The following is a 15,626-nucleotide window of genomic DNA, read 5'->3' as shown; positions in this document are numbered from 1 at the left end:
ATCAATGCACGACCTTGGAATTTTGGGTTGGTACACGAAATTATGGGACAGGACAAAGTTGCTTGAAACATCTAACTATTCGTTGGTAAGCGAATACAAACACAGGTGTAGGCGTATCACAGCTGCTGGTATCACAATTTGTTCATTGGGTTTGCCCGAACCCGGGGAGCAGTGCATAGTAATAGATTCTTCCACGGCCTGCTGACGACGATCTGATCGAAGAAAGTTTCAAGCAAGTTTCAAGCAAGGCATGTACTACATATTAAAGGCTTGTCCACGGCAAGTCCTTGGTTGAATTTGAATGTAAACGGGTAATCCCGGTATATGCGTATTCATGAAGCGATAAAAAGGTATGAAACCATAGCCAACACCTGGTGTATGGAAAGCGCGCGCGCGCGATAGCGAAACAGTCCCTGCGCGGGGAATCTGTTATAGGATCTGCAATTAAGCCAAAGGTCAGAGGGGTATCAGGTGAAATCGACGTTTAAGCTGACTCGGCCCATCTTTGGTCGACCCAGCCTTTGACAACAAACTGAGTGTCGCCAATGGTACCATATGGACGTAAGCATCCATTGGAGCCCATTTTTGACTGCGAGTAATTGATCCAGGGTAAAATGGAGGAGTTCATGCGAGTGCGTGAGTTGGAAACACCCACCTCACTTAAGCATGCGTATTTGGATTTGAATAGCGATGAATCAGCAAATTGGTCGTCTCTTGGGGGTAGTATCACGTTGGACCAGAGCTTTTCGCGTGACATAAGAGCAAGTCTGAGCTCGTCACGTTTCTGGTAGATGTGATAGGGCAGATAATGCTGGTCGTCCGATTCATAGGAATCAAGCGAATCGTCAGAACTCAAACTATCAGTGTCAGGAATGGACTGTAGGCACTGTTTCTGCTCAATACATTGCTGATAGAGATCGATTTCGTCTTCAGTCACATTCAACAGGCCAATAGCCTTAGACGAGTAATCCAGGGCATAAACTCGCAAGAAACTGGAGTTGATTCTGGGTTCTCTGGAGCGAGTGAAGCTGGTGGGGGTTGCTGGTGCAACCGTTTTCTGTGTAGGGTGGGAATGCTGTAGTTCCTCTGTGCGAAACGTCTTCATCATGATTGGTTTAGGCTCGTCCGCCTGCTTTTGGATGGCCAAGGGTAGCCTGTTGTCGTTGGCCATGGCCTGGTATGTTGATATAATGCGCTGGTTGCGCTCTGCGGAAGTAGTAAACGCGTTAGCGAAATTTGAGATGGATTTCAGCGAGCTGCTCAGCTTGGAGACAAACTGGTCCCGCTTTCTGAGTGGTTGTTGTGTGGAAAGCGTGGCCTCTGCTTCTTCATCCAGGTGCCAATCGTCGCTAGACAGTGGGTGGTCATCAACATTGAGCCATAATTGCGGGCTTTTTCTCTTAGGCGACGAAGAGCAACTCAGAAGACTCGAGTCAGAGGAAACGGATGTGTCGTCGTCAAAACAGCTCGTTTCCATATACGAGGATGAACATGACATGAAAGACCCATTAGGGTTGGAGTGGGCACAGGGCGAACAAGCCAGTTTCACGCAACTGCGTCTCTTTCGACTAAGGACACTTGCTAATGAAGGCGTTGTGGTGGTTGGAAACGACTCGGCCACAGGGACGGAGGGCGACGGAGTGGACAGAGCTATGTAGAACTCGTCGTTGTCCGCGTCCACAATCCAAGGGTCTTGTCTTAGACTGGGTATAGGTATGGCGGCTATGGGCATTTTGAGCAAAGACACGGCCGACTTAACACGTCATCAAAAAACAAGAAGCTTTATAAAGAAAACGATCGAAAAAAACCACCAGAGCTGCAAGAATGGACAACAACCAAGTTATAAGGCAATGCTCCTTGCTGACCTTTTCGATTGGCGCCTCATGCTTTTGGTGGAAATTGATTACCGTTGCGGGAGGCCGTTCCCCAAATGGTTAGCCTGCACACGACTAACATTTGTTTGGTAATTCGGCAGTCCGTACCGAAAGTTGCCTAACTGGGAAGGATGGGGGGCCGGATAAGTCTTGGAAGGTGGGCGTGACGGAGGTCATTAATGATATAGCGACTCCGAATTCGACCTCCGGTATTTCGAAGTGCCCGACTGCTGTTTAGGATTTCCGTTTGGTTGAAACTCATAAGCTTTTGCATTGGTTCATTAGCTCAAGAGCGTCAGGCTCGTACGCATTAAGCAAAGCCCTCATTTGTCCCAGTGATGCTCCCCAGCCACTGACGGTTGAACAATGCCGAGCGGCGCGGAAAGTCATTCCGAAAACCGGGACCAATAAAAGCTGGGCGTTTTGAGTTGCCTCACGGTGGAAATTAGTGGAGGTGTGGAATTTTACACACAAAAATCGCGCCAATCATTTACTGTTACAGGCTTATCGATTATGTACAGGTTACCCCGATAAATAGTGATTGTTTCTACGTCGGGTATTTGTCTTCTGCGGAAAAGCTTCTCCCAAGTCGTTGGAGACCCCGTTCCCTAGACCGAAAAAGAAATTTTCGCTTGAGGCATTAAGCATAATGCCTTAAGTAATCTGTGTGCAAAACTCATTTGTCTAGAATTGGTGTGTGCACTTGGATTTGGTGATCACGTGATCAGTTTCTGTTGGCTTTCGCAGCAAGTGGGGGCCGTTGGGCCATCGGTCCCTCCGTCAGTTCCGCAAAGTTCTGATCTGGTTCGAGTGCCGGAGCGTTGTAGCGTTTGGATGAGAAACCGGGTTGCTAATATTTGTAAACACTTGTAGTCCCTAGATGTAGGCACCGGCTTTTTAGTATTAAGTTTTGCCGCGGAAACCTCGGCCCCTGACACTTTAAAAGCTAGGTACCCAACAGGCCAAAAGCCAAGAGCGGGTCCCTCATTTGACTTTTGACATTTTTCACCGAGGACCTCAGTCCACGTTCCGCACTCCACGTCTGTCTTTTTACTTTGGCTGCTGAAGAAAGGTTCTTGATTGCTGTTGTTGAAAGTTAGTTGGGTTTTATCTCGCTATATTCCTGCGCACAATGTCTTTTGATGTCACATCCGCATTAGCGGCCAGAATCAGCGAGATTTCCAAGCTGGTGCACTTTGACATTCTTCCAGATCCTCAGGTTTGGTTGTTCCCCACGTTCAAACCGCCGTTACCATGTCCATTCGCCTCCGAATTTCTCACATCCTTCTATTTCTACACCCTCCGAGGCATGGTTCCGGTGGTGTTTGCAATGGTGTACTTCAGCTCGGTTCATCTGTTGAACAATCTAATAGTCAAGAGACAGAAAACACTAGGAGTGAAAGTGGCCCCTTTTGCTATAACAAAGACCAGGGGCTTCAAGTTGTTTGTTCTCGCTCACAATATTGGGCTCTGTGCTTATTCGTTGTGGACGCTTGTTGGAATGACCAGTACCATGTACAAAGTGTATCTCAACTTTAAGGAAGGGCTCGGCAACTTCAAGCATTTCAACCGTGGCGAGATCTTCTGGGAGGCTGTCTGTGATATCGACAAGGGAATCTGGTTCAACAATGCCGAGCAAAACATTAAGGGATTGGGTTTCTACGCTTTCTGGTTCTACATCTCGAAATTCTACGAGATAGTGGACACCATCATCATCTTGCTCAAGGGCAAAGAGGCCAGTTTGTTGCAGAGTTATCACCACTCGGGCGCGATGCTTTCAATGTGGTCAGGAGTAAGATTGGCCTCTCCTCCTATCTGGATTTTTGTTTGTTTCAACTCCTTCATTCACAGTGTGATGTACTTCTACTTTACACTATCGTGTTTGCATGTAAGAGTGCCCAAGTTTGCCAAACAGATTTTGACCTCTCTCCAAATCTTTCAATTCATCTTCGGTGGCTCTTTGGCAGTGGTGCATCTCTTCTTGAAGTACTTCGACACTCATGAGCTCGTTTTCAGATCCTGCATTGCCAACTCGGATCAGGCTCTGGCCATCTGGATCAACGTTATCTACCTCACTCCCCTCACGATGCTGTTCGCTGCATTCTGGATTAATAGTTATGCCAAGAAGCCCGCTCCAAAGCTGGCTGCTAAGTCCAAAAAGATCAACTAAGGACCATCTCATTGCATTTCATTCATCATTAAAAGATTTTTTTAAAAAAAGATTCATTAAATGCTAACCAAGACCCCGGTAGAATAACGCCGTCGTTTGCAAATGCCCGTTGCGGCGCGCAGATTGCTGCCTCTATGACGTCACCAAAGGGATCGACACGTCCTTCAGGAACACAGTTTTGGCACAAGAGGAATGAGGGTTAGCGCGTGCTCTTTCCACGGCCAGTCTCATTTGATGTTCTCGACATGACGAGCAACGGATATAAACGATTGGGAGAAACGGGGAGACGAGTGGAGGATCCGTTCGGAAATCCGTTTGATTCCGACGAGGAGCAGTCGAGTTCCTCGCAAACGGATCCCTCACCTTTTGCCAACCCAGCATTTCAGGGCAAATCTTTCAGCGACTTTGACAGTGTGGCTGAAATATCAGACTCGCGGTCCGAGGCGATTGATTTGAGGCATCTAGACACAAGAGGCAAGCTGTTACCCGATGAAGAAATTGATCCTGATGAAGACAGTTTCGCAGGGTTTAGAGCACCACAGGATGACGGATTACAGGTCCCCACCTTGGATTTCGATGGAGTGCCGATGGGCAAAATAAGAGGCCAGCGGCTTTTATATATGACGTCTATATTCGTCAGTTTGGGAGTGTTCATGTTCGGGTACGATCAGGGAGTCATGAGTGGAATCATCACGGAACGCAACTTTGTACAGTTCTTTGACGACCCCACACGTATTCAGATTGGCACCATGGTGGCCATTTTGGAGCTAGGTGCTCTTTTGGCGTCACTGGCTGTTGGAACGGTGAGTGAGAAAATTGGTAGAAAAAGAACTATCATCCTGGGTGCCTTTGTGTTTGTGAGCGGTGGGTTGTGCCAATCACTAGCACCTAATCTCGCGATATTGAGTGTAGGAAGAGTTGTTTCCGGCATTGGTGTCGGTTTGTTGAGTACCATTGTGCCCGTTTATCAGTCAGAAATCTCACCTTCTCACGCCAGAGGAAGACTGGCGTGTATTGAGTTTACAGGCAACATCTTCGGGTACTCAGCCTCGGTATGGGTCGACTATGCATGCTCCTTTTTCCCCGGTGCAATCTCCTGGAGAGGTCCTCTACTGGCACAGTGTGTTCTTGGTACATTCTTGTTGGTTGGTGGTTTTTTCATAGTCGAATCGCCTCGCTGGTTGTTGGCAAAAGATATGGACACCGAAGGTTATCGGGTGCTGAATTTACTATTCGCAGACTCACCCGCCGGGACTGCACGCAAGGAATTTGAGGCCATAAAGGAAAATGTATATCAGGAACGCGTTTTAACACCTCCTGAGAAAAGAACGTATCGCGAAATGTTTAGAACGCACAAATACCGCGTATTCATCGCGTGTTCGGCCCTGATGTGGGCGCAGTTAGTGGGCATCAATCTCATTTCATACTATGCTCCAATGGTCTTTGAGGAGGCTGGGTTTGAGGGCAGGGCTGCCTTGTTGATGACTGGAATCAACTCTCTGATCTATCTTGCATCTACCGTCCCCACCTGGTTTCTCGTTGACCAATGGGGCAGAAGGCCCATCTTCATCAGTGGAGGTATCATGATGGGCTTTGCATTGAGCTTCATCGCTTATATCATGTGGCTTCAAAAATCCTACACTCCAGCCTGTGTGGCTGTTCTGGTGGTGATCTACAACGCTGCTTTTGGCTACTCGTTCGGCCCGCTGGCCTGGTTGTACGCTCCAGAGATTTTTGCAGACTCCACTATGAGATCCAAGGGAGTTTCGCTTTCTACTGCCACAAACTGGTTTTTCAACTTTCTTGTGGGAGAAGGCTCTCCAGCTCTATTAGAGCTCATCACCTGGAGACTTTACCTTATCCATGCCGTATTCTGCTTTGGGGCAGTCTTTTTTGTCTACAAATTGTATCCAGAGACCAATGGTGTTGAGCTAGAGGACATGGATAAACTGTTTGCAGGTGAGTTGTAGAGCTGGAATAAAAAGGGCCAAAAAGACATTTTGTGTCTTGTTTTCGCAGATTAAACCAAATTAAACCAGATTGTACCAGATTGTAACAAATTCTAAGAGTTTGTAACAATTTTTAACAAACTATAACAAATTATAACAAATTAAAGTTTGGATGAATTCTTAATGCAAGTGGCTGCACTATGCATATTGTTGCATATTCTGCAGTTATTGATATTCTTCAGAAAATCATAAAATTTCGAAAACCATGACGGAAACATTAACAAAATACTGAAGATTCATTTTTGAACTGAAACATTAGAAATAAAATGATCACTCAGTAAAAATTATCTTTTACAATTCTCATAAGTATCATGATCTTTTGGTCGTTACTTTATATATGGATTTACTATGTTAGGGCGCGAAGCGAGCGAGCCGGTTCAGAGCCAGAATGTCTGGCTAGACGGAAATTGGGTCATGAAATGTTATCTGGAATAGAGAATGCGTATCTGCTCTGAGATCAAAGCTTGATTCGAAGACTCAGCCGTTAGTATTCTCGTGTCAAAGCTCGCTGACAGGTTTGAGACTTTACCTTTTGCTGCGCTTGGATTGTCGACTGGTTCTGTAGTTGGTTAATCAAATGTCGCGTCTCAGTACGGTTTCAGTGAGAGAAAGTTGCACAGCTTGCAGTGCAGCGGCTTCAGCTATATGGCTTACCTCTTCTATGTCGTCGCCTGGTGAGTTTGTGCCTCTCAAGGACGATTCAAGCTCTGCAATTTTCTGTTTCATCATCCGTATTTGCGATTCTTTCGCCTCTAACTCTGATGTGAACTTGTACTCAGGTTCGTCTTCTAGCTCGTCATCAGAGGACAATTCTATGATGAGGGCGTTCATCCAGCTAATGTCCGCAAACTTGGCCGGTCCTCTTTTCAAGTTGGTCTGAACAGGTCGCACCGGATCCAATGAAGACGCACGTAAAGAAACCGGAGAAGGAACAGGCGAAGGAATAGGTGAGGGTTCCCTTGCACGTTTGAGTGTTCTCGGGGCAATATGTAACTTCAGTTTCTCAAACGCCATCACTAGACACTCCCGGTTGACGCCAGACTGCAACAATATTTCCTCGAAGCCAAAACCCAAACGCGCCAAATCCGAAACTGCTTCCCAAACAGGATGACCATCGTCAAGTTGTGTGCTCTCCCCGGGCAAACCTGCTTCACTCATTGTTCAGTGGTGCCGTATGATCATTGACTAGGGGAAGAAGTCTTGCTCGCAAAGGGAAAACAACTATGGAGAATTATACACTGGTTAGGGCCACCGCTCTGCAACGGACTATCGAGGTACTTTGGGGGTGTTTTCAACGTGGTGTCTACCGTCTATACGGGCATCTGGGACTTCACCGCAAGTTTTAAAAGTAACATTGTCTGACCAAATAAAAGTCGTGCACAATCAATTATTAGCCGCACGATATCATCCATTCTTCGAGGCTGCATTGAAATTGGAGAACGTAGGAGCAAACATGCGCGTATAATGGATTCTAAAAAAACAGTTTTATAGAGCAGTAGTCACTGTCATTGTCTTGGAGTTGATGAGCATCACTGGAGGCAGCCCTTCACACCATAGATCCAGGTTTTTTATGTACTCCAGGCTCTCCTGTTCGGAAATGTGAGTCCCAATTGCTGGAGTTGGTAGCGTAGAAAATATGACAGCACTTTCAGAGGAGACCTGGGTGAGAACATCATTCAAAATCAGGTGTTGAGCTTTCGATGTTATCTCGTTGAACGAAAACACCAGATCTTCTTCGTCCTCTTCATCAACGGCGTTCAAAGAAGAAGCATCCGATTTGGAGACGCTATGTTCTCTCAACTTGGTGCTCTTTTTCACAGCTTCCTCTTCAACACTCTTCCTCACGCTGGAGGCCCTGCTGTTGCGGGACTCACGTTCCACATCTGGTACAAACATGATAGACGGCTGGTCCCCAGTAGCATCATCGAAAACCTGCGATTTGGGCATTGCATCTGCAGAGAAGTTGGATCTGAGCAGTTTACGACTTGTTTTGCTCTTGATCTGGTTTTTGATGGAACCAGAAGATTGCATTGGTGAAAGATGAGGACGAGAATGAGGCACACGCAAGTGAGTAGCCGAGGAAATGTTCGACACCGGCTTGAAGTTCTTCTTCTTGATGAAGGCAGAACTGTCATAACTCCCTGTGCTATGGGTACTTATCGTGGATTCATTGTCGTCTGTGATATAGTCAGATTCGTCGTCCGAACTATCACCGATAGTTCGTTTGATATCTGAGTTGAGAATCCTATTTGTCACCATGGAGAGAGAAACCCCGAGCTTCTGCATGTTGGAAAGAGTGTATCTCCTTCTATTGCTGGCCTCAAACTTGTCAACTGCCTTAGAGGAAATCCTGTTGAACTGGAAAGACTGAAACTTCGATTTTGAGGTCTTGGAGTCTTCTCTGAACTCTGAAAGTGACTTCCACCACTCATCCTTCTCTAGGACGTGGTTTATTCTGGATGATAAACTCTCATCTACCTCTTCGCCCTTGCTTATATAGTTATACGTTTGAAAGGCCCCTGAGTTCAAACATAGCACCAAAACCTCGGCCTTGATTCTCAAAACGTCTAGCAAAGCTGCGACTCGTGTGCGTTCGTCCTCCACATCGCTTTCATACTCCACAAACACAACCACTCTCAGATTGTGGGTCTTTTTCCATTCTGGAACCGTGTTAAGAATCGCTCCCAGTTGAAGAATAAGCGTATATGTGTCAAAATTCGTCGTCAGTGCACTTTTGGTGCCAGACTCGTTCATTATCTGAGCACTCATCTGAATTGGGTACAGGTCAATGTACTTGGGTTGGCCCTTCAGTTCAGGCGACTTCTTTGTGGGTATTTCCAACCTGGGAAAACCTTTTGCAACTGCAACATTACTGTTGAGAAGTAACAGATCCTCTATGAGTTGGACCCACTCGGTGATCGTCAGCTTCTTCTCCTTTTGACAAGAATCGGTGGGCAGGTGCTCCATGTTGAGCGTAACTTGGTCGTTGTAAGCTGGGTTTAAACTCTCAATATTTCGGTGACCATTCCGAGCAAATGGCAACTCATCGGGTGATGAGTATGAGCTGAGATCATAGAACCCCAGGACGGTGATGTTGGGACGCATACCTCCCAGACCACTACCCAGGAACACATTCCGAACACCCCACGAAAGCGTGGGAGCAATAGAAATTTGAATAAACGCTTTGATATCGCTGATATCACGAAGTTTGGTCCATTCCTGTCTCTGCTTCGCAAGCTCTCCAACTCTTTCCTGAAAGTTTTTGCACACCATCACATGTCCAATTACGTAAAGACCGCCCTTTTTCAAATGGTTGCAGAAGCTCATGAGTCTCCAGCTGGTTCTTGGGTCATCTACCAAAAGCAAAACCTGTGGTCTCCAGTACTTGACGTTGTCCTGTTTGAGCTTGAGCAAGTATTTCCTCACCTGGTGGTAGATAAGCGACTGGGAGACATCTCCCCATTGTTTGGGAGGAGACACATAATGGATAGCTAAAATTAAGAACATGAGGAAGATCACCACCAGCGTCGCAGAAAGACCATCAACCACAAACATTGCGGCTACAGAGGCCACAAATCCCATAAGCGCAGTATAGGTGTTAAAGTATTTGAAGCTGGGTCTGAAGTTGGGAGCAGATCCTACCTTCAACAGGAAACAGGCCATATTGGTCACGATGAAAGTCATGAGAAATGACATCGTGATAAACGTGGCGATCTGGTTTATATCGGCAAAAAGGAATACCTGAGTCAACAGCCATGTGAAAAGGATGGCCGCGATAGGATCATCGTTGATCTTGGTTCCTTTGGCGAACACTCCTAGACCTGGAAGAATACCGTCTCTCGCAATGGCTTGAAGAACTTTGGCTGCCCCAACAATTCCAACAATAACCGAGAACAGTGATGTCGACAATTCACCCAACACCACCAGCAAACTGGATAAGTTGACCGATTGAATGACCTGAACATCTTTGTGGAGCAAGTCTCTAGGAATAGAAACTCCCATTGAGATTATGACAAGGGCATAGCACACAAATGTGAGAAGAAGCCCCCACAATGTTCCCTTGGGAATAGACTTGGAAGGTCTTGAAAGATCACCACTCATGGAAGCACCGGCAAAGATACCTGCTGTAGCTGGAAAGAAAATCCCAAACAAGTCATTGAATGTCTCCCTTCCCATTATCTGCGACCCAGCAGCTCCCTTAGTGAAATGCGGCATAAGATTCCCTCTAAAGGTCTCCCAGGATGGGCCCGAGTAGAACGAGTCTAGCTCAGGTATAGCAAACGGCTGCACAAATAACGTCGAAATCGGAACCGATATCGTCGCAATAAAAAGTATAGCAAACAGAAAAGAACCTGCCTTAGCAACAGGACCAGCACCAACAAGAGAAACAGAAGTGCAAAGAAACAAAAAGACAGTGCAATAAGAGAACTGCCACCAATACCCAACCGGCAACACATGTGCAAATAACCCACCAACCTCGTTGAAATTGATCATCAAAGGCTCAATGAAACCAGCAACATTAAGAGCAGAGTTCAAAACCTGCCCTATATAAAAAATTACGCCAATGGCTCCGCCAAACTCAACTCCCAGACTGCGGCTTATCATGTAGTATGCACCCCCACCTTTGACAGTGCCATTTGTAGCAATAGCAGAAATAGACAAAGTGGTCAAGAGATCTATGACATAACTCATCACCAATAGCAGGAGAGCCCCCAGAATTCCCATTTGTCCCACTATAAACCCAAATCTTAAAAACATCAGAATGGATAGGACATTCAGGGCAGTCGGCAGAAAGACACCACCGAGAGTGCCCAGCTTACCGCTCTCCGCAGGTGAGTCGTTGGACTTATCTTCTTTGATATTTAACAGGGTATTCGGATCATTAATGGGAGGAATCGAGTCATACAGGTCAAGGGAAAGCGAATTGTTCCGAACGGACCTTCCCAACAAGGGGGAGGTTTCGTTATCTCTGTTTGACATGATGCAGTAGCAGTAGCAAAAGGCGCCGCCTGAATAGCTCTATCCAAAACTTCAATTGAGTAAATTGTGGAAACGCGACAGGAAAATCTTTCTTATCCTCTTTCAAACCTTTAGCAACTTTATTACCCCTGAATACAACACCCCAAGTAGAGTAGCAGAAATTGAAAACAGATCATGCAAAGGTAAAAAAAACAGCACGATAAGCTAGAGGTCGTGCAACGCCAAACCATGAGAGTAGGCAGATAAACTTTTCGAGTTTGACTTGTCTCCAATGCGGTTTTAGACATAATTGACAAGCCGAACAATATCGAAAGTTAGCCAAATGAGTCGAGGAGGTTTTGACAGGAGTAAAGATGATGGTTTCCACCGTTCAGGACAGTCTGAGAACAAAGGTACTGGAAATGGCCATACACGGGGCGCAGATGCTCTCCATGCTCATACCACTGCTTCTACTGCTTCTAAACCAGAAGCACAACACAACACTCCGCAAAATGTAAGTAACTTTAGGCGAAACGGAAATGGTGTCAATGGTTCAAATAATTTGGTGTTAACAGATGCCAAAGCTGCTAGCCCGAGCAACAACATCCTAGCCCAGAATACAGTGCAGCCTGAGATTTCAGCAGAGGAGAAGAGGAGGTTGAGGCAGGAGAAACTTGCTGCTTGGAAGAAGAAGAAGAAGGAAGAAGAAGATGCGGCAGAGAAGAAAACAAGAGAAGCCAGTTTGCCAGCTAAGAAGACGTTTTCCCTGAAAAGCTCGGTCGTTGGAAGACCTCCTGTACGGAAGTTTGGTATGGTCAAGAAGAGCCTTTCCAAAAACGCATTTGGACAAGATGGCGAAGAAGAAGGCCCTGAATCAAGATTATCACGGTCCATGTCACCCTTTTCCAAAACAGCCGCCATGGAAGAGAAGCCATCAGCGGAAGATGATGAGCTGGAATCATTCATGTCTGGATTGAAAGAGGATGAGAAAAGCAGAGATTCGGGCGACATAGACATGGAGGATGCGTACGAGATTGACGATCACGTTGAGGAACATGATTTAGAAGAGCAAGATCCACAGAAACTCATGAAAGAGCTGGCCGAGAAGAGCCGCAAGGACATACCAGAGTTGGCAGCCAGTACTGAGCCCTTTAAAAAAGACTTTTACAGAGAATCGAGTTTTGTAACCGGCCTTACCGATGAGGAAGTTGCAAGTTTGAGACTTACAGACGGGATAACAGTTAGAGGAAAGTCTGCTGTAAGACCGATTCTGACATGGTCTCAGCTGGGATTGCCTACCCAGCTGTCCTCTGTCCTAGAGGAACAGGGGTTTGACTCGCCAACTCCTATTCAGTGTGAAGCTCTTCCGAATATTATGAAAGGAAACGATCTGATTGGAATAGCAAAAACGGGGTCCGGTAAAACCTTGGCTTTCCTACTCCCTCTCTTCAGACAGATTATCGATCAGAGACCGTTGAGGTCTGGTGAGGGCCCGCTTGCCATTCTCATGACTCCAACCAGAGAGCTGGCGATTCAGATATTCAAGGAGTGTAAGCCATTCCTGAAGAATCTCAACCTCAAAGGTTGTTGTGCATACGGTGGTGCTCCTATCAGTCAGCAAATTTCTGAGATGAAGAAACAACCTGAGGTGGTTGTTTGCACACCAGGCAGAATGATAGACTTGCTTACTGCTAACGGTGGAAGGGTGACTAACATGGCCAGAGTAACTTATTTGGTCCTTGATGAGGCTGATCGTATGTTCGATATGGGGTTTGAGCCCCAGGTGATGAAGATCATCAAGAGAACGAGGGATGACAGGCAAACTGTCCTTTTCTCTGCGACTTTTCCGGCTCGCATGGAGGCGTTGGCCAAGAAGGTTCTTCAAAAACCGGTGGAAATTCTGGTGGGGAGTAAAAGTGTTGTTTCTGATACTATCGAGCAAATAGTGGAAGTCACTCAAAATGATGACAAGTTTGCCAAAACTCTCAAAATCCTTGGAGACTTCAGAAACAGAGACCCAGATGGAAAAGTGCTCATTTTTGTGGATAGACAGGATGGAGCCGACTTCTTGTACTCGAAATTGCTTGAAAGAGGCTATCCATGTCTGTCACTGCATGGAGGTAAGACTCAAACAGACCGTGGAGCTACAATTGACGAGTTCAAAAGCGGTAAAGTTGATGTTCTAATTGCAACCTCAGTGGCTGCGAGAGGATTAGATGTCAAGGGTCTGAATTTGGTCATCAATTACGATGCTCCTACTCATATGGAAGACTATGTTCACCGTGTCGGGCGGACCGGCAGGGCAGGAAATAAGGGTAGGGCATATACTTTCGTCACACCCGACCAGGACAGATTCGCATCTGATATTGCACGTGCTCTCGAGCTAAGTCATCAGATTGTTCCGGCCAGTATCCAGGAACTCGCGGACCAGTTCAGACAGAAGGTGAAAGCTGGAAAAGAGAAGTTTAGTTCTGGATTTGGAGGAAAAGGTCTGGAAAAGCTCGAGCAAATCCGTATCAATAACCGGAACATGGAAAGAAAAGCTTTCCAGGATGAGAACGATGAAATAATTCCAGTTCAGGAGAAGCAAGCGGACCCGGGAGAAACCACCGCAGCCGAGCCTGCATTAACAGTCTCTGCCGAAGGAGATTACAAGGTGGTTCCATCAACAGAAAATGCCAACGAGTTCCAGGCTAAAATTCCTCTCAACGATCTTCCGTCAAAAGTCAGATGGCACGTTACCAACAGAGATAGCATGTCGAGGGTAATTGAAATGTCTGGCACTTCGATCACGACTAAGGGTAGATACTACCCTCCAGGAAAAGGCCCAACCACCGAGAAGGATGATCCCAAGCTGTACCTGTTGATAGAGGGCCAGACCGAACTCGCTGTTAGCAAAGCTGTGAGTCTTTTACGCGAGTCCATGATAACGGAGTTGAATGCAGCCGCTAAAGAAGACCACAAAGGAGGAAAGTACACGATCACATAAAAAATGACTCCAATGTTAATTAATGAATGCCTCAAACAATTATAGAGACTAAACCATCACGTCATATCTTTAATTATTCCATCAGTAACAACTGAAAACTTCAATAATGTGCGATGAACGAATCAAACATACTAATTTTACTCATAGCCCGTCTTCTCAAAGCAAAACGCCAGATAAAAGGCTGCCGCCTCCTTTTCTTCTCCTTCGACACCATAAGTACCATCAGCACGCCTCATACCTTCCAGCAATCTCGGGTTCAATCGTTTGATCCAGTTTGGAATTTCCTCCGCGAACATGTCAAAAAACTGCTTTTTGTATCTCAATTCAAGGTTGTACTCTTCGCAAAGAGCTCTGAATGCCTCAAACGGGACAACAAACTCGGGAACGTTGTCAACTGCATCAACCAAGTAGTATGTGTACAACTGGCCATAAGCTGGTCTAAATATTCCATCACGCGGAGGATCTTGGTCAAAGTTTACACGATAAAGGGAGTTACCCCAACCTTTCTCGCCAGCTGGAAGATCCTTGAGTTTAGTCTTCATGAAATCTGAGGAAGGGATAGTTCCAATGAACTTGCCTCCCCTTCTGAGTGACTTTGAAACGTTCTTGATCATGGATCTCGCGGTTTCCTCGGAGTCGAAGCCGTAATGCATGCAAAACTGCATAGAGACCATATCAAAAGGGAAGCTCACTTCGGACTCGAACCCTTTGATCACATCGGGAATAGCAGTTTTGAATGCATCACCAGCAACAAATACCACCCCGAAACTGCTGAGATGTTGCATTGTTCTGTAACGCCTGATAGCCTCTTTGATGGAGTCATCTGATAGATCAATTCCTGTGTAATGTCCAATTTTAGACTGATGCCATTTCTGGAGATCACCACCCTTTCCACAACCCAGATCAAGGACGTTGTCGCCTGGTTTGGAGAACATGTAGATCAGCATATACTTAATACAATTGTTGAAATTCCTGAGCTTGTAAATTGGCGACGCAGATCTTTTCTCCCTCTTCGAGAGATTGGTACGCTGATTATAATGGCTTTTGATCATGTCGTCCACTTGGCCTGCTTGGTATGTGATCATTGTCTCTTTGACCTGTCTCTGTTCCTTTTGGTCTTCTCTTTGTCTCTCTTCTGCAGCGCGACGGAGTTGGTCTTCCATATTACCCCTTCTCTTGGGCTTGCGGAGCTTTTTGGTTTCATCAACAGTGGGCCCAGCCGCTGCCTGTAGGTTCTGATTGTGCTTGGCGAACTCTTCATCAGACATCCATGCAGGTTTCTGTGTGGGAACAGCCACCGGAACAGCCGAAGATGCGGTAGTAGAAGCAGACAAGCCCAGCGAGGAAGGTACAGCTTTGGAGGCTGCAATTTCGGGTTTAGACACAGTTTGGGTGTTTGCCTGACTCTCATCTCTTCCTCTCAGTGAGAAAGCTCCGCCAGCTCCGCCAACTCTGGCCGGTTTCGGTCTCTGGACCTTCCTCCGCTTGTGTGAGTCCTCAAATACCCTCTCCTTGTTTGAGGAATCTATAGGTTGCGGTATATCTGTCATTGTGTACAAAAAACACAGAGGTGCACAGTGGCAGAATAGTACAACATCTGATATTGATACTGAATCCAACATGAT

The 15,626-nt window shown here is 46.2% G+C and overlaps 7 protein-coding genes across 7 annotated transcripts; 3 read left to right on the top strand and 4 right to left on the bottom strand.

The window, feature by feature from the left end:
- Nucleotides 1-484: 484 nt before the first annotated feature.
- Nucleotides 485-1,732, bottom strand: KUCA_T00001323001 (uncharacterized protein; the record flags this gene model as incomplete). The annotated part of the gene is made up of 1 exon (XM_022603490.1): nucleotides 485-1,732. One exon carries the CDS (start codon nucleotides 1,730-1,732, stop codon nucleotides 485-487), a length of 1,248 nt encoding a protein of 415 aa, XP_022457366.1.
- A 1,274-nt stretch (nucleotides 1,733-3,006) lies between these two features.
- On the top strand, nucleotides 3,007-4,044 carry KUCA_T00001322001 (uncharacterized protein; the record flags this gene model as incomplete). The annotated part of the gene is made up of 1 exon (XM_022603489.1): nucleotides 3,007-4,044. The coding sequence occupies one exon, from the start codon at nucleotides 3,007-3,009 to the stop codon at nucleotides 4,042-4,044; it is 1,038 nt and encodes a 345-aa protein (XP_022457365.1).
- Nucleotides 4,045-4,289: 245 nt separating this feature from the next.
- KUCA_T00001321001 (uncharacterized protein) lies at nucleotides 4,290-6,014 on the top strand (the record flags this gene model as incomplete). Its single annotated transcript, XM_022603488.1, has 1 exon — nucleotides 4,290-6,014. The coding sequence occupies one exon, from the start codon at nucleotides 4,290-4,292 to the stop codon at nucleotides 6,012-6,014; it is 1,725 nt and encodes a 574-aa protein (XP_022457364.1).
- A 612-nt stretch (nucleotides 6,015-6,626) lies between these two features.
- KUCA_T00001320001 (uncharacterized protein) lies at nucleotides 6,627-7,211 on the bottom strand (the record flags this gene model as incomplete). Its single annotated transcript, XM_022603487.1, has 1 exon — nucleotides 6,627-7,211. The coding sequence occupies one exon, from the start codon at nucleotides 7,209-7,211 to the stop codon at nucleotides 6,627-6,629; it is 585 nt and encodes a 194-aa protein (XP_022457363.1).
- A 327-nt stretch (nucleotides 7,212-7,538) lies between these two features.
- Nucleotides 7,539-11,033, bottom strand: KUCA_T00001319001 (uncharacterized protein; the record flags this gene model as incomplete). Its single annotated transcript, XM_022603486.1, has 1 exon — nucleotides 7,539-11,033. One exon carries the CDS (start codon nucleotides 11,031-11,033, stop codon nucleotides 7,539-7,541), a length of 3,495 nt encoding a protein of 1,164 aa, XP_022457362.1.
- Nucleotides 11,034-11,355: 322 nt separating this feature from the next.
- On the top strand, nucleotides 11,356-14,001 carry KUCA_T00001318001 (uncharacterized protein; the record flags this gene model as incomplete). The annotated part of the gene is made up of 1 exon (XM_022603484.1): nucleotides 11,356-14,001. One exon carries the CDS (start codon nucleotides 11,356-11,358, stop codon nucleotides 13,999-14,001), a length of 2,646 nt encoding a protein of 881 aa, XP_022457361.1.
- A 137-nt stretch (nucleotides 14,002-14,138) lies between these two features.
- KUCA_T00001317001 (uncharacterized protein) lies at nucleotides 14,139-15,623 on the bottom strand (the record flags this gene model as incomplete). Its single annotated transcript, XM_022603483.1, has 1 exon — nucleotides 14,139-15,623. The coding sequence occupies one exon, from the start codon at nucleotides 15,621-15,623 to the stop codon at nucleotides 14,139-14,141; it is 1,485 nt and encodes a 494-aa protein (XP_022457360.1).
- Between the last annotated feature and the right edge of the window lie 3 nt (nucleotides 15,624-15,626).

The sequence above is a fragment of the Kuraishia capsulata genome, genomic scaffold, assembly GCF_000576695.1.
Source record: "Kuraishia capsulata CBS 1993 genomic scaffold, Kuraishia_capsulata_scaffold_2, whole genome shotgun sequence".
NCBI classification, from domain to species: domain Eukaryota; kingdom Fungi; phylum Ascomycota; class Pichiomycetes; order Pichiales; family Pichiaceae; genus Kuraishia; species Kuraishia capsulata.
The sequence above is the reverse complement of the archived record's forward strand: the minus strand, read 5'-3'. Positions and strand labels throughout refer to the sequence as shown.